At 43.5% G+C, this 27,728-nt stretch overlaps 1 protein-coding gene across 1 annotated transcript; it reads right to left on the bottom strand.

The window, feature by feature from the left end:
- Positions 1–1,140: 1,140 nt before the first annotated feature.
- On the bottom strand, positions 1,141–27,292 carry TRAPPC4 (trafficking protein particle complex subunit 4). The gene is made up of 5 exons (XM_077250454.1): positions 26,859–27,292; positions 26,513–26,687; positions 25,880–25,983; positions 11,284–11,410; positions 1,141–2,566 (listed from the first exon to the last, which is right to left on the bottom strand). Exons 1-5 carry the CDS (start codon positions 27,031–27,033, stop codon positions 2,488–2,490), a joined length of 660 nt encoding a protein of 219 aa, XP_077106569.1. The 5' UTR covers positions 27,034–27,292; the 3' UTR covers positions 1,141–2,487.
- Between the last annotated feature and the right edge of the window lie 436 nt (positions 27,293–27,728).

Here is a 27,728-nt window from a genome sequence, read left to right on the forward strand (position 1 = left end):
CACCAACCAGAGCACCTTAAAATACCAGACATACAAATATTCAGCCACATATAACAGAGGAATGCATCGGGGAGTGGAGGATGGGGGAAAAACCAAAGCAGGAGAGGAAATGGAATCATCACACTTACAAACCCAAGCAACAGTCACAGATAAATGCTCCAAACTCCTTCTCAGATAACCTCCAGACAACTCTCCTCCAAGTCTTGCGGCATATGCGAGCTCTGACAATGTATTTCAGTCAGGACCCAGATTATATAGGGGATAGGAGTGGCTCACTGTGCTCAGCTGAGAGCTCAGACTCCCAGAGCTCCAAACATGGCCGATTAACCCCTGTTCTGCCAAAATAAATTAACACCATTTAAAAATAAGGTGAAGTACTTCTTTTTCAGCGCAGGAGTAGGAACAATCAGATACTGCGGTCTTCAGGCTCCTCTCTGTTGCGGTAACTCCGTGACAATAATGTGATAAGAATAAGGCTGGTGCTACACGGCGACATGTTCGGAACAACAGCAACTCTCAGACAAGACTTGCGTTGAAAAATAAATGAAACCGTGTAATGTTTTTAACCCCTTTTCATTTTTATGCTTTTGTTTTGTTACCCCCTCTTTTTCTCCCCAGGAGCCATAATGAGTTGCAGTCTTGAAACACACCATTCATTTTAACATTCAATGTATTAAAAAGTGGAAAAAACATTGGTGAAATTTTAGAAAAAAAACTCCTGAAAACCATATTTTGGGTTTTGTTCTTGACTAGTCAACATGATTTTCCAGGTCAGTACAATTTTAGTGATTATATAGTTTTTTTTTTATCTAAATGGTGGAAAAAAAAATTATGGAGACAAAAAAAAAAAAAAAGTTTTTTTTCGATATTTTCCAAGCAGTTCTCCTTATGCAGTTTCTAAAGTCATCAAAACTATTATTGAAGTCTGCTGTAGACGTAACCAAGACATCAGCTGCCTTTGGCTTTAGCATTAGTGCTGTCATTGCATTTTGTTTTCAATCCCGACCTGGATTCTGCGCCATTACATTCACATCAGTGGTCATAGTACTGCAATGTTACAGGCGATGCTTCAGGAAGTAAGCTCCAGTGGTAAGTATTGGGCATTTCACAGTGAGTAAAAACATTATAAAGTCAAAGGAATAAAACTAATTAACATCATATTTTATTACATCATAGTGACATTAATAGTACAGTTGACCATAAAGATTTGCAGTACCCCGGGTCCACCAGCCATGTCAGTAGTCCATAGCCACCAAACCTCCCCCACCTGCCTGCTTTTCCAGCTCCTCTTCTGATTAGTATTTTTCTTATTATACATTTAAATTCAATGAAGAGTTGAAATATTATGTACACAATATGGACTGCTAGGAATGTTATGGGGAATCTGTCAGTAGACTCAACCCACCTAAGCCGTCTATATGGGCATGCAGGTCATAGGAAGCTGAATACAATGATACCTTGATATCTGCGATCTGATGTCTTATTACAGAGAATCTACGTTTTCTTACATGTAAATAAGCTGTTCACTTTGCGCTCATAATCACACACAGCTCTGCAGTGAGATCAGTACTAGCACAATACAGCAGAGATTAACTTTGTCTCAATACAAACACATCTGCAGTTGTCCTGTCAAAGTGCTTCTGCTTCCATCTCACAGGAAGCCAGTACAGCAGAGCTATGAAGACTGTGAGAAGAGACACGCAAATGTGTTTGTAATGAGACAAGGTTCATCTCTGCTGTACTGTGTGGATTATAAATCGGATACAGCCCCGCAGCAAAGCTGACAGCACTATGAGAGGATAACTGCTGCAGCCAATGTGTTTGTAATGAGACAAAGTAAAGTTCTGCAGTACTATGCTGATTGCAACCACAGACAGCTCTGCCGGGTGATGAGGAGAGGACTATAAGTCATATGTCTCACACTGGTAACACTTCCTTTCATTCAAAATAAGATCTATGGGCAGGACACAGATCTTAAAAGCTCGTTTATATATAGGAAACAAATTTCTCTGGATTAAGACATTGTATTGTAGATATCACTGAATTATTTTATTCAACTTCCTATGACCAACATGCCCATATAGACAGCTTAGGAGGGTTGAGCCTACTGACAGGTTCCCTTTAAGTATCTTTTAGATGGCCTGAAAAACAGTACATAAAATAGCAACTTAGATGGTCAGAAATCCAAGTTCAATGTTATTTCGATTGGCATCAACTCTGATCACACACGTGGCATATTGTACATCGTGTAATTTCACCTGCAGATTGTACCATTTTCAGATATCCAAAATGGCCAGATCGGCTTCCACACAGAAGGACCATCCGTCACATTTACTTATTGAACCCGTAGTCATAAGTTACTAATTTTACAGTATATACAAGCATAGATAGTACAGGATGTAACTCCTGAAGGGGCACCGCAGACAAGCTGCCATTAAAAGACGATCCTTTCCCCTGTTTATTGTACGTAGAGATCGATTTTGGATGCTAAGAACTGGGTCCGTACGTTCCAGCTTTTTCTGCTACTTCCAAGGCAGACTTCAAGTTCTGGTCAAAGAGTTCACACCTAAAAGAAAAAGATTTAGAAATGACTGAAGTAGTTGTCATGTATCAGGATGTTTTCTCAAATACGCATGCTTGTCAGAAATGGTACAACACGCAGAGACATGCTTTTCAGTTTTCCCAACCCCTTTATCAATGGAAAATGTTTCAAGGGATATTCTCAAGTCAGGGATCTGTGGGACAGGTGATAACTTCCTGATTGTTAGGGGTTCGACCACAGACACACCCTTCCCGAGAGACATGACTGAGGAGCCCTGTATGAAAGGAGTGGTGCCCGATCATGCGCTCTGCTGCTCCATTCATTCTTATCAGAGTGCTGAGGATGGATCGGCTGCATGCTGCGCTTGACTATCTCTAGTGCTCGAACTAAGAACAAATGTAGCGGCAATGCACAGGATCGACCACCACTTCTTTCACAATGGGCTCTTTAGAGCTCGGGTTCTTGGGACTGGTGCTGGCCCTAGCTAGCAGTCAGACCCCCAGGGATCGGGAAGTCTTCTCCTAACCCAAAATATCCCATAGATAGGAAATAACTTCATAACACCCCTTTTATTGGGAACCTGAAGCGGATTCATGCGGTCTGGATAATGGGCGGCATGAATCAAGAATCCTGATCCATTTCAGGCACGCATGTTCTGGTATGAAATGCTGTGGCGTTTCAGAGAAATCATACATTTAAAAACCATTCAGGGACCATGATGTTCGAGCAACTAGTCAACTTCTCTATGCTCCACTTCAGTGACAGATTTCTACGTACAAATGTGTAGAGAGAGAGACCTGTCAATCAAGAGGAGAGGGGCGGAGAGAATCTAAATGATTCTCCCGGTCAGTATGTTTACAGCGATTCCAAACATAATAAATAATAATAATAATCTTTATATAGCGCTAACATATTCCGCAGCGCTTTACAGTTTGCACACATTATCAACGCTGTCCCCGATGGGGCTCACAATCTAAATTCCCTATCAGTATGTCTTTGAAATGTGGGAGGAAACCGGAGTACCCGGAGGAAACCCACGCAAACACGGAGAGAACATATAAGGATGTTGTCCTGGGTGGGATTAGAACCCAGGACTCCAGCGCTGCAAGGCTGCAGTGCTAACCACTGCGTCACCGTGCTGTGTACATGTATCGCTTTTTATATATTGTTGAAAGTGAAAACAATCTGAACTTTCCAAAAATAAATAAAATAATTTGAGCCGCCGTTTTCTGCAGTATTTCATGGCAAATAGCCAACAGGGTCGCAAGAAGCGTGTTGGGCAAAAAAGGTGCAAAATAACTGCCCATGAATTGAGGAAAATCAAGCGTGAAGATGCCAAGATGCCATTTGCCACCAGTTTTGCCATATTTCAGAGCTGCAATGTCACTGGAGTAACAAAAAGCACAAGGTGTGCGATACTCAGGGACATGGCCAAGGTAAGGAAGGCTGAAAAACGACCACCTTTGAACAAGAAATATAAGATAAAACATCAAGACTGGGCCAAGAAATATCTTAAGCCTGACTTTTCAAAGGTTTTATGGACTGATGAAATGAGAGTGACTGTTGATGGGCCAGAGGCAGGATCAGTAAAGGGCAGAGAGCTCCACTCTGACGCCAGCAAGGTGGAGGTGGGGTACTGGTATGGGCTGGTATCATCAAAGATGAACTTGTGGTACCCTTTCAAGTTGAGGATGGAGTGAAGCTCAACTCCCAGACCTACTGCCAGTTTCTGGGAGACAACTTCTTCAAGCAGTGGTGCAGGAAGAAGTCAGTATCGTTCAAGAAAAACATGATTTTCATTCAGGACAATGCTCCATCACATGCCTCCAACTACTCCACAGCGTGGCTGGCCAGTAAAGGTCTCAAAGAAGAAAAAATAATGACATGGCCCCCTTGTTCACCTGATCTGAACCCCATAGAGAACCTGTGGTCCCTCATAAAATGTGAGATCTACAGGGAGGGAAAACAGTCCACCTCTCGGAACAGTGTCTGGGAGGCTGTGGTGGCTGCTGCATGCAATGTTCATCGTAAACAGATGAAGCAGCTGACAGAATCTATGGATGGAAGGCTGCTGAGTGTCATCATAAAGAAAGGTGGCTATATTGGTCACTAATTTTTTGGGGTTTTGTTTTTGTCAGAAATGTTTATTTCTAAATTTTGTGCAGTTATATTGGTTTACCTGGTAAAAATAAACAAGTGAGATGGGAATATATTTGGGTTTTATTAAGTTGCCTAATAATTCTGCACAGTAATAGTTACCTGCACAAACAGATATCCTCCTAAGATAGCCAAATCTAAAAAAAAAAAAAAAAAGACACTCCAACTTCCAAAAATATTAAGCTTTGATATTTATGAGTCTTTTGGGTTGATTGAGAACATAGTTGTTGATCAATAATAAAAAATAATCCTCTAAAATACAACTTGCCTAATAATTCTGCACACGGTGTATATACAGCAATCGCTGGCTAGCTTATACCATGTACAGCAATCGTTGGCTAGCTTATATAGTATAAGCTAGCCAATGACTGCTGTATATGGTATAAGCTAGCCAACGATTGCTGTACATGATATAAGCTAGCCAATCATTGGCTAGTTTATGCCATATACAGCAGTCATTGGCTAGCTTATACTATATACAGCAATCACTGGCTAGCTGATACATATACAGCAATCGTTGGCTAGCTTATATAGTATATAGTATAAGCTAGCCAACGACTGCTGTATATGGTATAAGCTAGCCAACGATTGCTGTACATGGTATAAGCTAGCCAATCGTTGGCTAGCTTATACCATATACAGCAGTCGTTGGCTAGCTTATACTATATACAGCAATCGTTGGCTAGCTTATATCATATACAGCAGTCGTTGGCTAGCTTATACCATATACAGCAATTGTTGCCTAGTTTATGCCATATACAGCAGTCATTGGCTAGCTTATACTATATACTGCAATCGTTGGCTAGTTTATACCATACACAGCAATCGGTGGCTAGCTTACATCATATACAGCAGTCGTTGGCTAGCTTATACTATTATACAGCAATCGTTGGCTAGCTTATACTATATACAGCAATCGTTGGCTAGCTTATACTATATACAGCAATCGTTGGCTAGCTTATACTATATACAGCAATCGTTGGCTAGTTTATATCATATACAGCAGTCGTTGGCTAGTTTATGCCATATACAGCAGTCATTGGCTAGCTTATACTATATACTGCAATCGTTGGCTAGTTTATACCATACACAGCAATCGGTGGCTAGCTTACATCATATACAGCAGTCGTTGGCTAGCTTATACTATATACAGCAATCGTTGGCTAGCTTATACTATATACTGCAATCGTTGGCTAGTTTATGCCATATACAGCAATCGGTGGCTAGCTTACATCATATACAGCAGTCGTTGGCTAGCTTATACTATATACAGCAATCGTTGGCTAGCTTATACTATATACTGCAATCGTTGGCTAGTTTATACCATACACAGCAATCGGTGGCTAGCTTACATCATATACAGCAGTCGTTGGCTAGCTTATACTATATACAGCAATCGTTGGCTAGCTTATACTATATACAGCAATCGTTGGCTAGTTTATGCCATATACAGCAATCGTTGGATAGCTTATACTATATACTACAATCGTTGGCTAGTTTATACCATATATAGCAATCATTGGCTAGTTTATACCATACACAGCAATCGTTGGCTAGCTTACACCATATATACAGCAATCGTTGGATAGCTTATACTATATACTACAATCGTTGGCTAGCTTACACCATATATACAGCAATCGTTGGATAGCTTATACTATATACTACAATCGTTGGCTAGTTTATACCATATACAGCAATTGTTGGCTAGTTTATACTATACACAGCAATCGTTGGCTAGCTTATACTATATACAGCAATCGTTGGCTAGCTTATACTATATACAGCAATCGTTGGCTAGTTTATGCCATGTACAGCAATCGTTGGATAGCTTATACTATATACTACAATCGTTGGCTAGTTTATACCATATACAGCAATCGTTGGCTAGTTTATACTATACACAGCAATCGTTGGCTAGCTTATACTACAGGTCCTTCTCAAAAAATTAGCATATAGTGTTAAATTTCATTATTTACCATAATGTAATGATTACAATTAAACTTTCATATATTATAGATTCATTATCCACCAACTGAAATTTGTCAGGTCTTTTATTGTTTTAATACTGATGATTTTGGCATACAACTCCTGATAACCCAAAAAACCTGTCTCAATAAATTAGCATATTTCACCCGACCAATCAAATAAAAGTGTTTTTTAATACCAAACAAAAAAACCATCAAATAATAATGTTCAGTTATGCACTCAATACTTGGTCGGGAATCCTTTGGCAGAAATGACTGCTTCAATGCGGCGTGGCATGGAGGCAATCAGCCTGTGACACTGCTGAGATGTTATGGAGGCCCAGGATGCTTCAATAGCGGCCTTAAGCTCATCCAGAGTGTTGGGTCTTGCGTCTCTCAACTTTCTCTTCACAATATCCCACAGATTCTCTATGGGGTTCAGGTCAGGAGAGTTGGCAGGCCAATTGAGCACAGTAATACCATGGTCAGTAAACCATTTACCAGTGGTTTTGGCACTGTGAGCAGGTGCCAGGTCGTGCTGAAAAATGAAATCTTCATCTCCATAAAGCATTTCAGCCGATGGAAGCATGAAGTGCTCCAAAATCTCCTGATAGCTAGCTGCATTGACCCTGCCCTTGATGAAACACAGTGGACCAACACCAGCAGCTGACATGGCACCCCACACCATCACTGACTGTGGGTACTTGACACTGGACTTCAGGCATTTTGGCATTTCCTTCTCCCCAGTCTTCCTCCAGACTCTGGCACCTTGATTTCCGAATGACATGCAAAATTTGCTTTCATCAGAAAAAAGTACTTGGGACCACTTAGCAACAGTCCAGTGCTGCTTCTCTGTAGCCCAGGTCAGGCGCTTCTGCCGCTGTTTATGGTTCAAAAGTGGCTTTACCTGGGGAATGCGGCACCTGTAGCCCATTTCCTGCACACGCCAGACTCAGTCCACTGCTTCCTCAGGTTCCCCAAGGTCTGGAATCGGTCCTTCTCCACAATCTTCCTCAGGGTCCGGTCACCTCTTCTCGTTGTACAGCGTTTTCTGCCACATTGTTTCCTTCCAACAGACTTACCATTGAGGTGCCTTGATACAGCACTCTGGGAACAGCCTATTTGTTGAGAAATTTCTTTCTGTGTCTTACCCTCTTGCTTGAGGGTGTCAATGATGGCCTTCTTGACATCTGTCAGGTCGCTAGTCTTACCCATGATGGGGGTTTTGAGTAATGAACCAGGCAGGGAGTTTTTAAAAGCCTCGGGTATCTTTTGCATGTGTTTAGAGTTAATTAGTTGATTCAGAAGATTAGGGTAATAGGTCATTTAGAGAACCTTTTCTTGATATGCTAATTTATTGAGACAGGTTTTTTGGGTTATCAGGAGTTGTATGCCAAAATCATCAGTATTAAAACAATAAAAGACCTGACAAATTTAAGTTGGTGGATAATGAATCTATAATATATGAAAGTTTAATTGTAATCATTACATTATGGTAAATAATGAAATTTAACACTATATGCTAATTTTTTGAGAAGGACCTGTATATACTGCAATCGCTGGCTAGTTTATACCATATACAGCAATCGTTGGATAGCTTATACTACATACTACAATCGTTGGCTAGCTTATACCATATACAGCAATCGTTGGATAGCTTATACTATATACTACAATCGTTGGCTAGCTTACACCATATATACAGCAATCGTTGGATAGCTTATACTATATACTACAATCGTTGGCTAGCTTACACCATATATACAGCAATCGTTGGATAGCTTATACTATATACTACAATCGTTGGCTAGCTTATACTATATACAGCAATCGTTGGCTAGCTTATATCATATACAGCAGTCGTTGGCTAGCTTATACCATATACAGCAATTGTTGGCTAGTTTATGCCATATACAGCAGTCATTGGCTAGCTTATACTATATACTGCAATCGTTGGCTAGTTTATACCATACACAGCAATCGGTGGCTAGCTTACATCATATACAGCAGTCGTTGGCTAGCTTATACTATATACAGCAATCGTTGGCTAGCTTATACTATATACAGCAATCGTTGGCTAGCTTATACTATATACTACAATCGTTGGCTAGTTTATACCATATATAGCAATCGTTGGCTAGTTTATACCATATATAGCAATCGTTGGCTAGTTTATACTATACACAGCAATCGTTGGCTAGCTTATACTATATACTGCAATCGCTGGCTAGTTTGTACCATATACAGCAATCGTTGGATAGCTTATACTACATACTACATTCGTTGGCTAGCTTATACCATATACAGCAATCGTTGGATAGCTTATACTATATACTACAATCGTTGGCTAGCTTATACCATATCCAGCAATCGTTGGCTAGTTTATACCATATACAGCAGTCATTGGCTAGCTTATACTATATACTGCAATCGTTGGCTACTTTATACCATACACAGCAATCGGTGGCTAGCTTACATCATATACAGCAGTCGTTGGCTAGCTTATACTATATACAGCAATCGTTGGCTAGCTTATACTATATACAGCAATCGTTGGCTAGCTTATACTATATACAGCAATCGTTGGCTAGTTTATGCCATATACAGCAATCGTTGGATAGCTTATACTATATACTACAATCGTTGGCTAGTTTATACCATATATAGGAATCATTGGCTAGTTTATACCATACACAGCAATCGTTGGCTAGCTTACACCATATATACAGCAATCGTTGGATAGCTTATACTATATACTACAATCGTTGGCTAGCTTACACCATATATACAGCAATCGTTAGATAGCTTATACTATATACTACAATCGTTGGCTAGTTTATACCATATACAGCAATCGTTGGCTAGTTTATACTATACACAGCAATCGTTGGCTAGCTTATACTATATACAGCAATCGTTGGCTAGCTTATACTATATACAGCAATCGTTGGCTAGTTTATGCCATATACAGCAATCGTTGGATAGCTTATACTATATACTACAATCGTTGGCTAGTTTATACCATATATAGCAATCGTTGGCTAGTTTATACCATACACAGCAATCGTTGGCTAGCTTACTCCATATATACAGCAATCGTTGGATAGCTTATACTATATACTACAATCGTTGGCTAGCTTACACCATATATACAGCAATCGATGGATAGCTTATACTATATACTACAATCGTTGGCTAGTTTATACCATATATAGCAATCGTTGGCTAGTTTATACTATACACAGCAATCGTTGGCTAGCTTATACTACATACTACAATCGTTGGCTAGCTTATACCATATACAGCAATCGTTGGATAGCTTATACTACATACTACAATCGTTGGCTAGCTTATACCATATACAGCAATCGTTGGATAGCTTATACTATATACTACAATCGTTGGCTAGCTTATACCATATCCAGCAATCGTTGGCTAGTTTATACCGTATACAGCAATCGTTGGATAGCTTATACTATATACTACAATCGTTGGCTAGTTTATACCATGTACAGCAATTGTTGGCTAGTTTATACCATATACAGCAATCGTTGGATGGCTTGTACTATATACTGCATTGCCATAACTTGCAGTATATAGTATAAATCGGAGTCTCTTTTGAAGCTCAAAGCATTGAGCTTCAAAGGAGGGCCAAGATGGCAGCAATTGGGGCCACCAAGCAGGCTTCCAAATGCCAAGGTATCATATCGGTCTCCCGTGGTTGTTCTGGATGCACTGATGAACATGAGCACCGATGATTGCGCCATTTAAATGCCACTATCACAGATTGAAAAAGCATTTGAATAATTAATACAGCAGCAATCGTGGCTGGAGCTTATCGCTGTTGTTAGAGGCAGATGCCGGTTGAGTATTACAGCCAGTATCTGCCCTGTATAGAGCGGGCACAGCTCCTGAGCATACTCCATATACTCGCACCCCAACTGGGATGTACCTGTACGGCAGGGTGCGCAATGGGGTTAAAAGGGAGTTGAAGTCTGTTAATATGATCTATTACGACTTACAGACAGTAGTTTACTGCTGCTCTGTATGAGCCACACTGTCCAGTAAAAGTGGCTGCTGTTCTGGTGCACATGGGCGCCCTATATATGACATAGTAAGGCTGCTTTCACACATCAGTTTTTTGCCATCTGTCACAATCTGTCGAATGTTGAAAAATACAGATCCGTCGCAGATTGTGAAAAACTGATGCGACGGATCCCTTTTTTTGCCGGATCCGATTAGCTGATCCAGCTAATTGGATACTAAAAAAAAAAAATTTAAAAAAATAAAAAAAATCGGAGCATGCGCAGTTAAAAAAAAACAGAATCCGTCGCCATAGGCTTCCATTCTAGCAAACGAGGGACGGCGACGGATGCGTCGTGGTCTGTTTTTTCGACGGACACAAAAAAAGTTACTATGTCCGTTTTCTCCGGCCGGCGGATAAACAATTTTCATCGGATCCGGCGAACAACGGATGAAACGTGAGGACAATAATACAAGTCTATGAGAAAAAAAACGGATGTGGTGGCAACATTCGCCGGATTGAGACTGACAGCAAAAAACTGATGTGTGAAAGCAGCCTAAGGGGTTTACTAAATTTTAGATTGTTTTCCTTACCTAATTGGCATCTCCAAGGAGTAAAATGGGTTTTTGAGAGCGAAGTCAGAATACAGTTCATAAATCTTGCGGAGCAATGAATCTATGCCAGCCTGTCGTGGGTCCGAAAGCACCATGAACTTTATACCTTCAAAGAAAGAGCAGATAATGATGGTCAGCAACAGCAGTATATAAACAGTGGGAGAAATAAGTATTTGATACACTGCCAATTGTGCAAGTTTTCCCACCTACAAAGAGTGGAGAGATCTGCAATTTTTATCGTACGTACACTTCAACTGTGAGAGGCCGAATCTAAAAATAAAATTCAGAAAATCACATTGCATGATTTTTAAATAATTAAATAACATTTTATTGCATGAAATACTGTATTTTCCGGCATATAAGACGACCCCCAACTTTTCTAGTTAAAATATAAAATCTTCTTAAAAGTCGGGGTCTTCTTATGGCGGGTGACCAATGTGCATATGGTGGGGTGGAGTGGTCCCGATGACGAAGAGAGGGGGCGTCGGGACGAGATCTGAATCTGAGCATACGCCGCCCCCAGTGGCCATTTTCCTGGAGGCCACGGCATCGCAACAATGGAGCTGCCGGTGCCTCCGGGCTTTGAGGAAATGCCGGCGGAGCCCCGATGCTGTACAGAGATACGCCAACGCTGCCCCCCAGCACAGAGAGCATCGCTGCTTTGCTACAATGAGGTAATGGGGGATACTCCACTTACACCTTCCCAGTGAGACGCCCCCTCTCTTCGTCATCGGGACTACTCCCCCCACCACCCACCATATGCACCCGTCCTATAAGACGAGACCCGGCTTATAAGACGATCCCTGACTTTTAAGAAGATTTTCAGGGGTTAAAAGGTCTTATATGCCTGAAAATACCGGAAGTATTTGATCACCGTCAAACCAGCGACAATTCTGGCTCTCACAGACCTGTTGGGCTTCTTAGGGTATGTTCCCACGGTCAGTAAATGCTGCAGGTTGGACGCTGCGTACATCTGCAGTGTCCAGATGTTACAGCATAGTGGAAGGGATTTCAAGAAAGCCCATGTCCACTATGCGTGCTGAGACACCTGCGGATCACCAGCGAAGATGGACATGCAGCGCGTCTCTCCAGACTGCAGCATGTCAATTTATCTTGCGGAGAACTGTACAATGTATTGGACACGGTGATTCCACACAGTTCAATAAACACATGCGGAATCTCCTGCGTTCAAAAGCCAGCAGACTTTGGACACAATGGACATGTGCTGCGTCCAAAGTGCTGCCAAATACAGACCGTGGGATCGTACCCTTAAAGAAAAACTTCTTACTCTGCTCTCATTACCTGTATTAATTGCATCTGTTTGAACTTGTTACCTGCATAAAAGACCTGTCCACACAAACCTCTGCACCATGGCCAAAACCAAATAGCTGTCTAAGGACACCAGGGAGACAATTGTAGACTTGCACAAGGCTGGGATGGGCTACAGGACAATAGGCAAGCAGCTTGGTAAGAAGGCATCCGTTGGCATAATTATTAGAAAATGGTAGAAACACAAGATCTTCCTCTGTCTGAGGCTCCAAGCAAGATCTCACCTCGTGGGGTTAGGATGATTCTGAGAAAGGTCAGGAATCAGCCCAGAACTACACGAAGAACCTGGTCAATGACCTGAAGAAAGCTGGGATTACAGTCTCAAACATTACCGTTAGTAACACACTCATTCATCATGGATTAAAATCCTGCAGGGCACGCAAGGTTCTCCTGCTCACACCAGCACATGTCCAGGTTTGTTTGAAGTTCCCCAATGACCACTTGGATGATCCAGAGCAGGCATGGTAGAAAGTCATGTGGTCAGATGAACCCAAAATAGAACTTTTTGGTATCAACTCCACTCGCCATGTTTGGAGGAAGAAGGAGGATGAGTACAATCCCAAGAACATTGTCCAAAGCTGAATCATGGTTAGGGAAACACCATACTTGGTGTGCTTGCGGTGCTTTTCTGCAAAGAGGACAGGATGGCTGCATCGTATTAAAGGGATGATGGATGGGGTTCATGTATCGTGAGATCTTGGCTAACAACCTCATTCCCTCAGTAAGAGCATTGAAGCCCTTGTCACTGGGTCTTCCAGTATGACAATGGCCAGAAACCCACAGCCAGGGCAACAAAGGAGTGGCTCCATAAGAAGCATTTCAAGGTCCTGGAGGGGCTTAGCCAGTCTCCAGACCTGAACCCAATAGAAAATCTTTGGAGGGAGCTGAAACTCAATGTTGCCCAGCGACAGCACCAAAACCTTAAAGATCTGGAGACGATCTGTATGGAGGAGTGGGCCAAAATCCCTACTGCAGTGTGTGCAAACTTGGTCAAGAACTACAGGAAACGTCTGTCCTTTGTAATTGCAAACAAAGATTTCAGTTTTTCTATTCTATCAAATACTTATTTCATGCAATAAAATGCTAATTTAATTATGTAAAAATCATACAAAGGGATTTTCTGGATTTTTAAGATTTTGTCTCTCACAGGTGAAGTGTACCTGCGATAAAAATTACAGATCTCTCCATTCTTTGTAGGTGGAAAAAACTTGCAAAATCGGCAGTGTATCAAATACTTATTTTCCCACTGTGTGTATATATTACAGTATGGCCTTAATCAGATGAGGCCCTACAGCTGAATACAGATATCACAGAACAAATATGTGAAAAACTAATTCTGTCTCAGACAACCTTTTTATCTTCCTTAAAGCCACAAGTTCATGGACACATTTGCTAATGCTGGATAACGAACATGCACCCCAGTGTGGTCCATTATAACTTTCACCCGAGTCACAGAGGCGCCACAGATATTGTTAACTACTTCTGGACCACCCATATTTTACTCTGCTGTGACGTTCTACAACTTTACTGCATAGTAGCAACTACAAGTGATTAGGCAGCTGCAGGACCAGGGACCCATCTGTCAGGCACAGCCAGACTCCCCATAGAGAAAGCAGAGGGGGTTTATTACCGTCTTTGCCTTACTGATCGCTGTATACACAATAATGGGAAGTGCTAATGTCACTTTCTTCTCCTGACCTAGTGATCATGTGATCCCTGTTGCATTGTTTGGTCACAGAGGAAACTTGTGAGACTAGATTATATGAGGTAAATCAACTTGTATCTACACAGAACATGAGGTACATGCATCAGCTTCTTAATACAGCATAACAGGAAGTCTCAAGGACCTTCATATATTCGATATATGAATAAATAAAGAAGAGAATGTGAAAATATAACAATTAGGCCCCGTGTATCATGAAAAAAGATGTATAAAAGATATAAAGTATTTGAATATCCAAGCTAAAAAAAAAATTATATATTCAGCCAAATCTGAAACAGAAGATCTTAGATAAACTAAATACCATCAATACCAGAGATCAACTGCCAAGGCTCAGCAAGGAAACACCACCAGACAGTATGCTAGAAGATGCCAATAGAGCACTTGCATCAATACCTACCACCACCATAACTCAAACCAATAGACTGATCTATGCTACTGCCTCAGCAATCATAGAAATGCTTGTCAGCATTTGCAACCGGCAAGAACAACAGAAGTATGTGCCCCCCTTGGAAAAGAAGACTGGAGACCAAGATCAAGGGGACACGAAGGGAAGTCAGCCAACTAACAAATACAGAAGGGTGAAAAGATCAAGAATAAGACCAAGTTAGACAAGTGCAAAGGCCTGACCCCAACTGAAGCCCTAGAGACTGCTAAACAAAGGCTCAGGAGCTAGGAGCAGGCCACCACCCAGCTTGGCTAACACAAGATAGCACAGTGCTGATCATGAAGGATCCTCACAAAGGAACAGCTCCATCCAACTACCGCCCAATAACCTGCCTTACAACAACATGGAAACTCCTGTCAGGCATCATAGCCACCAAGCTACAGAACCATATGAACATGAATCCAGCTCAGAAAGGCATTGGGACCAAGACCAGAGGCTCTAAGCACCAGCTCCTAGTAGATAGAGCAGTCGATCAGGACTCAAGATCCAGACAGACCAATCTCAGCAGAGCCTAGATTGACTACAGGAAAGCCTATGACTCAATGCCACACACATGGATCTGTGAATGCTTGGCTCTCTACAATGTCAACAGGAAATTAAGAACCTTCCTCAGAAACTCAATGGGGCTATGGAGAACAACATTGGAAGTCAACTCAAGACAACTAGCCCAAGTGACCATCAATGCGGCATATACCAAGGTGATACACTGTCTCCATTGCTGTTCTGCATAGGCTTCAACCCCCTCAGTCAGAGTCTGGCTATGGGTACAAGTTCAAGAGTGGAAGCACCATCATCCACCTCCTCTACATGGATGACATCAAGCTTTATGCAAAAAACGAACGAGATATCAACTCACTGATCCACCTGACAAGGATCTACAGCGAAGACATGGGGATGTCCTTTGGACTAGAGAAGTGCAGCCGGTTGGTAATAAAGAGCGGCAAGGTAGTCAAGACTGATGGAGTGGAATTACCAGAGGGGCACATAGCAGATGTACAGACATGCTACAAGTACCTCGGCATCCCACAGGGATACGGTAACCATGATGAGGAGGCAAGGAATGCAGCAACATATAAATACCATCAAAGGGTAAGACAGGTCCTGAAGAGCCAGCTCAATGGGAAGAATAAAATCTGCACCATTAATAGATATGTCCTGCCAGTTATCAGATACCCGGCTGGCATAGTGGGCTGGCAAAAGAAGAAATGGAAGCTGCAGATGTTAAGACACGAAAGCTCCTCACAATGCATGGAGGTCTCCACCCTAAGTCTAGCACCCAAAGATTGTATACCAACAGAAAGGAGGGTGGTTGACGCTTGATAAGCATCCAAGTCACCATGATGGATGAAACAAGGAGTATCCAGGAATACATCAGGAAAATGCCACCAAAAGATGAGATGCTGAGAGAAAGCCTAAGGCAGCAACAACAACAGATCTGGAAGGAAGAACAGGAATATGAAGCGCCAAGGCAAGACAAGCCACTGCCTGGGATGTACCATCGACAGATAATGGAGGTGGCTGAGATGGAGAAATCCTACCAATGGCTGGAGAAAGCAGGACTCCGAGACAGCACAGAGGAACTAATCATAGCGGCACAAGAGCAAGCACTAAGTACCAGATCCATAGAAGCAGGAATCTACCATTCAAAACAAGTCCCAAGGTGCGGACTATGCAAAGAAACCTCATAAACTGTCCAACACATAGTGGCAGCATGCAAAATGCAAACAGGAACAGAGTGCCGAACGCCACAACCAAGTAGTGGGAATTGTATACAGGAACATCTGCACAGAATATGGGCTACGTCCATACGTGTATATATATATACACACATACATACATATACACACATACATACATACATACATACATACATACATACACACACACACACACACACACACACACACACACACACGCACACGCACACCTCTTTAAACCACATGTACAAAAAAAAACATGAAAACGTATTTGTTCAGAAACAGGGGTAAATGGCGGGTCCTGGACTGTTTACATATGTTTGTGACCATAAAACATTGCATTTCAGAGGGAATGAGAACATCCAAACAGGTACAAAATAAGACACAATTCTCAAAAAAAAAAAAAAAAAAAAAAGAGATAATTGCAGAGACTCCGGTGACATAAGACAGGCGTCATGGAGGCTAGAACTCTGGTCATTGGTGCCAGGATTTGTTCCCAACTCTTTCGGAAATCAATGGTCAGTGCTTCCACCTAGTGTTGGACACATGGAGTTGCACTCCTAACAGTTCAGATGCAGCTCATGCATTGTGAAAGGAAAGCATTGTGGGAACATTCAGGGGGTAAGGACTGGGGGTGAAGAGGACACCTTGTTCTCAACGCTGAGAGTGAGGAGCCCTGGAAAATTGAGGCGGTCCGTAACTATTGGATTGGAGGGCTACTGTGACTTCAGGAAAAGGAGAGGGGATACTCTGATGACTGAGGAAGGGGGGGGGGGGGGGACACTGCGGTAACTGTCACTGAGGGGGGCTGGCGTCTGAAGACTTGTGGGAGTAGGGAGATAAAAGCAGAAGTGATGTGTGAGGCTCACACATTGATGGCTGACGTTTTCTCCGTAGAATCATTTGCTCCTAGTCCCGGGTGCGGATTATGTCCTGACCTGTGATATAAGTTCTCTAGGGAGCCTACTAAAAAATGTGAAAAATACATTTTACCCTTCGCCATGACAGCACCCACTTTGAGAGAGGGACCCGCCCATAGGAACAGAAAACCTACAGAGACAAAAGGGCGGTCCCCCTCTCCTCCTCCTCGTTGGTTTCCTGTTCCTATTGGAAACCCTGGAATACCTACATGGAGTATCCTGAGCTGTGCACCCGCCTGTGTGGTCTCCATGCGAACAGCAGGGGCTGCGGCGGGGGAGCCACTGCATGCAGCCTCCCCCCTCGACTGATCATTTTCCGGCAGGTTCCGGGCAGCCAGCCCCGGCCTATGGAGGGGAGCGGTAGTGGTGCGGATCGGCCGGCATAGGTGCCGCCGCCTGCGTCTTACGGGTAAGTGCGCTCTGCCACGCCGAACCGGAAGTGGTCGGAGCACTTTCGGTGCGCGGTTGGCGGCGCGCTCAGAACGCCGCATGTTCAAAAAAGGAGCCGGGACACAGAGCACTTGTGCTCATAATATTGTCTCCGGCACATGGGGAGCACCCACCAGCGGTGGAGCAGGATAGCGCTAGTAAGGACAGCAGAGCTAAAAGTTCCAAATCTGCGGGCACAAAGAATATAAAAAAGAGTGGACGCTCCAATGAGGTGACTGACACGCTCACAAGATGGAGTAGAGAAACAGATCTACTCAGATTCCGCACAGCGTCTCCACCTCCTAAACCGGTATAGTGATGGCTTCACTGGGTGAGTATTTAATCCTCTACCTATAAGCTGATCCCTTCCTTCTCTGTCCTTCTCCCCATAGGCTAAGAAATCCAGTAAATCAAAACATATGGAATGTGCCCTATGTATGCAACCCCTTCCCGATTCATATCCTAAGAGGTTGTGTCCAGGTTGTATTAAATCAGACCTTACAGGAGGAGGCTGCGGTAACAACCACTAATATCAGAGCCATGATTAGACAAGAAATCCAATCTCTGGGGTCAAAAAGCGCAAAAAAACCCAGGAAAGCAAAAGCCTTTCCCCTGTCTCCAGTTCGGAGTCTGAAGAGGGCTTGATCCGATCTTTAAACCCCTCGGGATCATCATCTAGTTCTTCTGAGGATGAGGGATGAACATGCTTTCCAGTTGATAGCATAGACAATCTTGTAAAATCTGTTAGAAACACTATGGGTTGCCCAGACACTAAAGAAATCAGGTCGGCACAAGATATTATGTTTGCTGGCCTAGGCCAGAAAAAACGGCGAGCTTTCCCAGTCATTTCCGCCATTAAAGACCTTGTAAAAAAAGAGTGGGATAAACAAGGAAAAGCTTTTCTCCCATCCTCTTCCAAAAGGCATTACCCTTTCAGTGATGAAGAGTTAGCAGTATGATCTAAGATTCCAAAAGTAGATGCAGCAGTAGCATCCACTTCAAAACAATCGTCTCTCCCTGTAGAAGATGCAGGGGTTTTGTTAGACCCACTAGACCGTAAAGGTACCTTCACACGAAACGACTTTACAACGAGAACGACAACGATCCGATCGCTGCAGCGTCGCTGTTTACATCGCTGTAGAGATGTCAAACACAGCAGCTCCAGAACGACGCAGGAGCGATCCTGTGACGTAGCGGTGACGCACTTATCGATCTCACAGGTCGTTAGCTCCATGTTTAACATTGCTGGCATCGTTGCTTTTGCTGTCAAACACGACGATACACGCCGATCTGAAGACCAAAGAAAGTTCTGAACTTTAATCAACGACCAGCGATATCACAGCAGGATCCAGATCGCTGCTGCGTGTCAAACACAACGATATCGCTAACCAGGACGCTGCAACGTCACGGATCGTTGTCGTTCTCGTTGTAAAGTCGTTTTGTGTGAAGGTACCTTAAGACTGAAGCTCTTCTTAAGAGGTCTTGGGAGACGAATACTGGAGCCTTTAAGCCTGCCATATCGAGCACATGCACAGCGAGGTCACTGTTAGTGTGGATAGACCAGCTAGAGCAACAGGTCAAAGGCAAGGTGACGAGAGAAAGGATCCTACAAGCAGTTCCGTTGATTAGAAGTGCTGCAGCATTCTTGGCTGATGCATCAGCCGATTCTCTGCGTCTGGCAGCTAGATCAGCTGGCCTAGTGAACGCGGCTCGTCGAGCTCTCTGGCTCAAGGGATGGAAAGGGGATGCACAGTCCAAATCTAGACTATGTACAATTCCGTGCCAGGGTGACTTCTTGTTTGGTAAGGTTCTTGATGACCTACTCACTAAAGCAGGAGAAAGAAGGAAGGGTTTTCCTAAACAATTTCTTCCTTCCTATAGGAGAGCGTTTAGAAGACGGCCCCTTAACAGAAGGAGGCTGTATGAACCACAAAAAGATCGTTAGGAAACAAGGGAAACAAAACAGAAAGGTGCCTTATTTAGTAACTCCGAAACAGCTAGACGCAGTAGATACCGTCAGTAAGGAAGTACCAGTAGGTGGAAGACTAAAATTTTTTCACCGACAATGGGAACATATAACTTCAAATCAGTGGCCTAATAAAATCAGGACTAAGATTAGAATTCTTCTGACTACCAAAAGATACTTTCATTGTAACATCTCTGAGAGCACCAGAACAGCAAAAGGCGCTCCAGTTGGAAATTTTCAGCCTTTTTGGCTAAAAATGTTCTCATAGAAGTACCAAGGAATCAGGAAGGAAGGGGATTTTATCCCCCTTTATTTCTGATTCCCAAGCTGGATGGTTCATTCCGTACTATAATAAATCTTACAAAATTAAATTCCTTTTTATATGATCACACCTTTAAGATGGAATCAATCAGGTCTACTATTAAACATTTATTTCCTAGATGTTTTATGACGGGTCTAGAATTGAAGGATGCATATTACCATCTTCTCATTCATACAGAACACCAACAATACCTCAGAGTAGCAATCAACCTAGGAGGCCAGATCCATCACTTCCAATTTACTGCTATGCCATTCGGCCTTTCAATGGCTCCTCGCATTTTCACGAAAGTTATGCTCGAGGTGATGGCTTATCTGGGACATCAGGATACATTAATCGTACCTTACCTGGATGATTTTTTAATAGTTGGAAACTCTGCCTCACAATGTAAAGAACGCCTGGCTAATACCATTTCATCTTTGCAGGCTTTAGGTTGTATCGTGAATTTCAAGAAGTTCAGACTTCATACAGAAACCCTGCAGTCCTTCCTCGGGCTAATCTTGGACTCTTTTAGTCAAGAGATGTCTCTTACCAGAATCCAAGAAGTTGGCCATAATCTCAAAAGTTAGTATGGCGAGGTCTAATCCTCAAACGTCACTAAGAGATTCCATGTCCCTCTTAGGCGCTCTCTCTTTCTTCCTGCATCCCTGCAGTTCAATGGGCCCAATATCATGCTAGGACCTTACAACATGAGATCTTTTTGGCGCAATTTCATTGTCAAAAGCGTTTGAATACAAAAATCACCCTTTCGGAAGAGGTGCTTAATTCATTGGTCTGGTGGTTAGATAAAAACCATTTGTCCAGAGGAGTCCCATGGACGATAAAACCCTCTAAAATAATTACCACTGACGCAAGCCCAGAGGGGTGGGGGGCCCATCTGGGTCAGAATATAGCTCAAGGTCGCTGGAATGCTGTAGAGATTCAGCAGTCCTCCAATTGGAAGGAAGTGAACGCAGTTAATCATGCTTTAAAATTTTTCCTTCCCCAGCTCCGAGGATCTCACATAAGAATCCTGTCGGACAACATGACAGTCATCGCATATTTAAATCGTCAAGACGGAACGCGATCAGAAAGTCTAATGTCTTCAGCGACAAATATCTTCAATTTAGCGTAAGTCAATCTTCTAACCCTCACGGCTCTCCATATCATAGGAGTAGAGAATTTAAAAGCCGACTTCCTAACTCGCCACACGCTGCGTCAAGGAGAATGGACTCTCAATCCTCAAATATTCCGAAGCATAGTGGACATATGGGGTCTTCCACAAATAGATTTATTTGCGACCAGAAAAAACAGACAGGTGCAAATGTTCGTCTCCCTAAACGCAGCGGATCATCCAGACATGATAAACTCGCTCCAGTATCCTTGGAAGTTCGACGTAGCTTATGCCTTCCCACCAATGATTTTAATTCCATTGGTGATCAAAAAGATAAGAGAACAAAGAACAAGGGTGATTCTAATAGCACCCTTCTGGCCAAAAAGACCTTGGTTCTCATGCCTTCGAGCGATGTTGATTTGTGATCCCTGGATTCTGCCAATGATCCCAGACCTAGTATCTCAAGGTCCATTCCACCACCCGCAGGTGAAGAGTCTTCACCTAACGGCGTGGAACTTGAGAGGCAAATATTAACATTAAGAGGGTTTTCCCAAGATCTAATAAATGACTGCTAAGTAGGAAAAAGTCTACAACCATGATACAGTGGGGCAAAAAAGTATTTAGTCATTCAGCAATAGTGCAAGTTCCACCACTTAAAAAGATGAGAGGCGTCTGTAATTTACATCATAGGTAGACCTCAACTATGGGAGACAAACTGAGAAATAAAAATCCAGAAAATCACATTGTCTGTTTTTTTATTATTTTATTTGCATATTATGGTGGAAAATAAGTATTTGGTCAGAAACAAACAATCAAGATTTCTGGCTCTCACAGACCTGTAACTTCTTCTTTAAGAGTCTCCTCTTTCCTCCACTCATTACCTGTAGTAATGGCACCTGTTTAAACTTATCAGTATAAAAAGACACCTGTGCACACCCTCAAACAGTCTGACTCCAAACTCCACTATGGTGAAGACCAAAGAGCTGTCAAAGGACACCAGAAACAAAATTGTAGCCCTGCACCAGGCTGGGAAGACTGAATCTGCAATAGCCAACCAGCTTGGAGTGAAGAAATCAACAGTGGGAGCAATAATTAGAAAATGGAAGACATTCAAGACCACTGATGATCTCCCTCGATCTGGGGCTCCACGCAAAATCCCACCCCGTGGGGTCAGAATGATCACAAGAACGGTGAGCAAAAATCCCAGAACCACGCGGGGGGACCTAGTGAATGAACTGCAGAGAGCTGGGACCAATGTAACAAGGCCTACCATAAGTAACACACTACGCCACCATGGACTCAGATCCTGCAGTGCCAGACGTGTCCCACTGCTTAAGCCAGTACATGTCCGGGCCCGTCTGAAGTTTGCTAGAGAGCATTTGGATGATCCAGAGGAGTTTTGGGAGAATGTCCTATGGTCTGATGAAACCAAACTGGAACTGTTTGGTAGAAACACAACTTGTCGTGTTTGGAGGAAAAAGAATACTGAGTTGCATCCGTCAAACACCATACCTACTGTAAAGCATGGTGGTGGAAACTTCATGCTTTGGGGCTGTTTCTCTGCAAAGGGGCCAGAACGACTGATCCGGTACATGAAAGAATGAATGGGGCCATGTATCGTGAGATTTTGAGTGCAAACCTCCTTCCATCAGCAAGGGCATTGAAGATGAAACGTGGCTGGGTCTTTCAACATGACAATGATCCAAAGCACACCGCCAGGGCAACGAAGGAGTGGCTTCGTAAGAAGCATTTCAAGGTCCTGGAGTGGCCTAGCCAGTCTCCAGATCTCAACCCTATAGAAAACCTTTGGAGGGAGTTGAAAGTCCGTGTTGCCAAGCGAAAAGCCAAAAACATCACTGCTCTAGAGGAGATCTGCATGGAGGAATGGGCCAACATACCAACAACAGTGTGTGGCAACCTTGTGAAGACTTACAGAAAACGTTTGACCTCTGTCATTGCCAACAAAGGATATATTACAAAGTATTGAGATGAAATTTTGTTTCTGACCAAATACTTATTTTCCACCATAATATGCAAATAAAATGATAAAAAAACAGACAATGTGATTTTCTGGATTTTTATTTCTCAGTTTGTCTCCCATAGTTGAGGTCTACCTATGATGTAAATTACAGACGCCTCTCATCTTTTTAAGTGGTGGAACTTGCAGTATTGCTGACTGACTAAATACTTTTTTGCCCCACTGTATATAGCATAGTATGGAGAAAATTTTAGAATTTTTATGCAAAACCCCTCTCTAGCACAGTTCCAATTAAGGCCATAATAGAGTTCCTATAAAAAGGTCATGATCTAGGACTCTCAGTTAACACATTAAGGGTCCACGTGTCTGCTTTAGGAGCCCTTTATATTGCTAATGTAGCGGGGGACAGATGGATAGCAAGATTTATTAAAGCATGCGAAAGGAGTACCCCAGTACATATTCCACGGTTACCACCCTGGGACTTGAATCTAGTCCTTGATGCTTTAACTGAACCCCCTTTTGAACCATTACAGTCTATTCCTCTAAAGAATGTCTCATTGATAGCCATAACATCTGCCAGAAGAGTTGGATACATCAAGGCACTCTCTGCAGACCCTCCTTTCCTATTGACATATCAGGATAGGATAGTTCTCAAACCAGATCCATCATATCTCCCTAAAGTAGCAACCCTGATGAAGGAATCCGCTGTAATTCCAAAACGCGTAGGTTATTGGCTCCCACTATGATCCGTATTTTCCGCATGGGCACCACATGACTGCTGATCACATGCCCCGAATAGTGGGAAGGTCCTGCCGAACACCGCGCAAGGATACATGACGGCGCGAGCGTCCGTCACCGGCCGGGAAGCCACACAGGAACTGACAAGCGAACACAAGCGGCAGATAAGTAACTTTGCTTTGTTACCACCACTTGGAATCTACGGACTGTTCTAACCCTTGCAGTACTTGTATTACAGGTAGAAAGTAATTACTTTGTCACATTCTTATACAGGTCTTGGGAATTCTAACTAGCACATCACAAGGTCCTTTCAGGCTCACACTTGAGTGTATTTGTTTTTTTATATAGGACCTTTTTAGCTACTTATCTTGTAGATGCACTAACAAGCACTTTTTCTGGTAAAAAGTGGTGCCGTATATATCTAGACGCAACATAATATATTAATACAGGCATAAAAAATAACCCCTCTCTTTCCTTATCTTAGTTTGACCCTACATTATCCTTGATCCGATTCACTTCAGTATAGAGCAACTCGGGCACTATTTCTACCCAACAGGTAATTAACATCAGTACTGGTTAGTCAATGTATTATGGTGTATAGCGCAGGTGCAGAAATCATTTGTTTATTGTAGTTCTCAAACCAGATGCATCATATATCCCTAAAGTAGCAACAAAGTACCATAGGTCTCAAGAGATTTTCCTGCCTTCCTTTTATGACAATCCGTCAAGTCGGGAGGAGGACAAGCTACATATGTTGGATGTGAAAAGAGCACTCTTATGTTACATAGAGAGAACCCAGTCCTGGAGACAGAGTAGGGCTCTGTTTATATCTTTTCAGGGCCACAGGAAAGGTCATGGAGTCACTAAAGCTACCTTGTCCCGATGGATCAGACATGCCATCTATCTGGCCTACTCTGCAAAAGGCAAGGCTCCTCCAGAAGGAGTAAAGGCACATTCAGCTCGGGCTGTATCATCCTCTTGGGCGGAGAAAGCAGACATCTCCATAGAGCTCATATGTAAGGCCGCAACTTGGACGACACACTCGACCTTTTATAAACATTATAGGCTTGACCTATCTTCTTCATCTGACTTAGCCTTTGGGAGAGCTGTCCTCAGCACAGTGATCCCACCCAGGTGAAGGGTCTCTGTAAGTCTCTCAAAGTGGGTGCTGTCATGGCGAAGGGTAAAAAGCCGGATTACTTACCGGTAATGCTCTTTTAATGAGTCCACGACAGCACCCTCTCACTGCCCACCCTAGTTAGTTATATATTTAGTTATTATGTGTACAGTAATAATTATTTCATGGGTGAATATAGATAAGACACAATCTGTACCAAAATATGGACATATTAAATCAACAATGGCGGTTCCTCTCGTACTCTGAAAAACAACTGAGGAGGAGAGTGGGACCGCCGTTTTGTCTCTGTAGGTTTCCTGTTCCTATGGATGGATCCCTCTCTCAAAGTGGGTGCTGTCGTGGACTCATTAAAAGAGCATTACCGGTAAGTAATCCGGCTTTTATACATGTATATAAATCTACACATGTATAAAAAGTTCAAATCCCCAGTTTTCATGAAACCCGAATTTCAAAACTTCAAAAAAGATAAAACCCAGGCAGGATATCATTACAGAAGAAGAAGAAATGCAGAGCGATGTTTAGTGCAAACCTGACATATCTGGTCTTATTGAAAAGTGTAAAACATATCCGAAATCAACTGTAAAATAACGGGACCTTACAGGGGTTATACAGGTTGGACAATCCTCGGGAGCAGCCATAAATATGAGATGGGCGCCTGCATGGCACAAAGCTGTGGCAGCGGCACTACTCGGCTGATGTGAGGGTGCTGAGAGCCGGACCTGAGGACTGAACAATCAGTGTCATATCCTGAGTAGCACCAGGAATATCACATGCTATCTCCAGTGCAGACGCCGGCTCACCAGTCAGGGTCTGGAAGCAGTGCAGCTTGAAGGTGTCGGTCTCCAGCATTTCTATTCCAGAACTTCCCGGCTCTGGAGAGAGTTGGGATCCGATGGCGAACAGCCTGCAGGCAGAGAATACAGCAGAAGCACAGATCACATATTGGACCCCAGGGCTCGGACACACGCAGCCCCCCACTCACCCACACAACTGGGTATTCTACAGCTGCATGCCCCATACATGGACCTGTGTAAGGACACTAGTGTAACTGGGGGGCAGGACATGGCACCCTCAGAATACCAGCCTGCTAAGTCTATGGCACCCCATAGTATCTGTGGCTGCGCCAATGGATTCTGAGAGGTGGTGCACAGATAGAAGCCAGACAGGGGAGCGCTACGAGTAGGGTGGCCATCTCTGGTATATCGGCAGAGCCCCCCGTGCGTCCCACCTGTCAGGGGTCAGTGATGTGGCCATATGCGTGGCTCCAGCAGCACCATCACAGTGACCACAATGGAGAGAGTCGTGGTGTGAACAGGGTCCTGAAGTGCCATAAGGCCTACACTATCCTCACTGCCTCTGGTGGTCCCCATGTACCTCACACTGCGGCCCTCCGGAGGGGTTCAGTCTCACAATACCCCACACACATCACTCACGAGTGGAACATGGAGGCCAGCATAAGTTTCTCATTGGAAGTAAGCCGGGGTCGTCCAAAGCGGATGGAGAGCGGGTAGTTGGAGGGGGCGGCCAGGTACTCCAGCACTTCCTTCCCTTCCGCGGTGTATCTGCCATTCACATCTATCCCATTAATGGAGAGTATGGCGTGTCCCACTGGGAAGAGAGAGATGGACACAGCTGATTACTGCTGTTCTACTGATTAGCCAATCAGACTGCAGCTCTCATTCTTACATGGTGATGGCTGTAACGTCAGCAGCACTCTGACTGGCTGCTAACTCCCTGCTATCAGTCTCTGCGGCGGCACAGGCCGCTCCCATCTCTCACCTTTGATTCCGTCCCTTTGTCCGAATGACACCAGCACCCGCTCATCGTGCACCTTGAGGACCAGATCCAGAGGGAAACTGAACGTCTTCTCAGTCTCGGAGCGCGGGCTCTGGTTGTCCAGCTGATAGATGAGGCCGCCAGCCTTATTCACCACATACACACTGAAGATCGCCATGTTTCCGTAGTCTGCGCTGTCATCTGACCTGACGACAAAACGTCACTTCCGGGCCCAAGGGCTGATGGGAAATGTAGTTTTATTATGGAATATGGAGACTATCACTGAGGGACTAGGATGCAGGCTGTGCTGCACCCGGCTGTAACCGTAGCGAGAGATTCCCAGGGCATGCTGGGATGTGTAGTGTCAGTGCAGGAGCCCTCTGCCCGGAGTCTGCCTACTGCACGGAGATGCTGCTGACAGCAGGTGACCACAGCCCAGAAGCTACAGGCCTCGGCTACAGGAGGTTATCACCAGGACAGGATGTGCTTCAAATAAACAGCATTCAAAAAACACATTTTTTTCTACTAACAAGAGATTTTTCAAAAACCCACCCTCCTGTGGTTTATTTAAAAAAAACACATGTGCCTTACTCCCCCTCCCCAGGTCCTGTGCGGAGTCTCTGCAGCCTGTAAGACTATGTTCACACATTGCTTTTTTGCCGCTTAATATGAGTTCATGAAAAGTGTGTGTGTGTGTGTGTGTGTGGGGGGGGGGGGGGGTGTCAGGCATAGTTCACTTAACCCCTTCACCCCCGGAGCTTTTTCCGTTTTCGTTTTTCGCTCCCCTCCTTCCCAGAGCCATTACTTTTTTATTTTTCCGTCAATTTGGCCATGTGAGGGCTTATTTTTTTGCGGGACGAGTTGTACTTTTGA

This window comes from Ranitomeya variabilis, chromosome 4 (genome assembly GCF_051348905.1).
Source record: "Ranitomeya variabilis isolate aRanVar5 chromosome 4, aRanVar5.hap1, whole genome shotgun sequence".
Taxonomy (NCBI): Eukaryota; Metazoa; Chordata; class Amphibia; order Anura; family Dendrobatidae; genus Ranitomeya; species Ranitomeya variabilis.

Coding starts and splice junctions, on each gene's coding strand:
- TRAPPC4 (XM_077250454.1), bottom strand. CDS start 27,033: ATGGCGATCTTCAGTGTGTATGTGGTGAATAAGGCTGGCGGCCTCATC. Junction 25,984..26,512: donor CTGGCCTCCATGTTCCACTC/GTGAGTGATGTG, acceptor CTCTGCCTGCAG/GCTGTTCGCCATCGGATCCC. Junction 2,567..11,283: donor TCCTTGGAGATGCCAATTAG/GTAAGGAAAACA, acceptor TTTTTCTTTTAG/GTGTGAACTCTTTGACCAGA.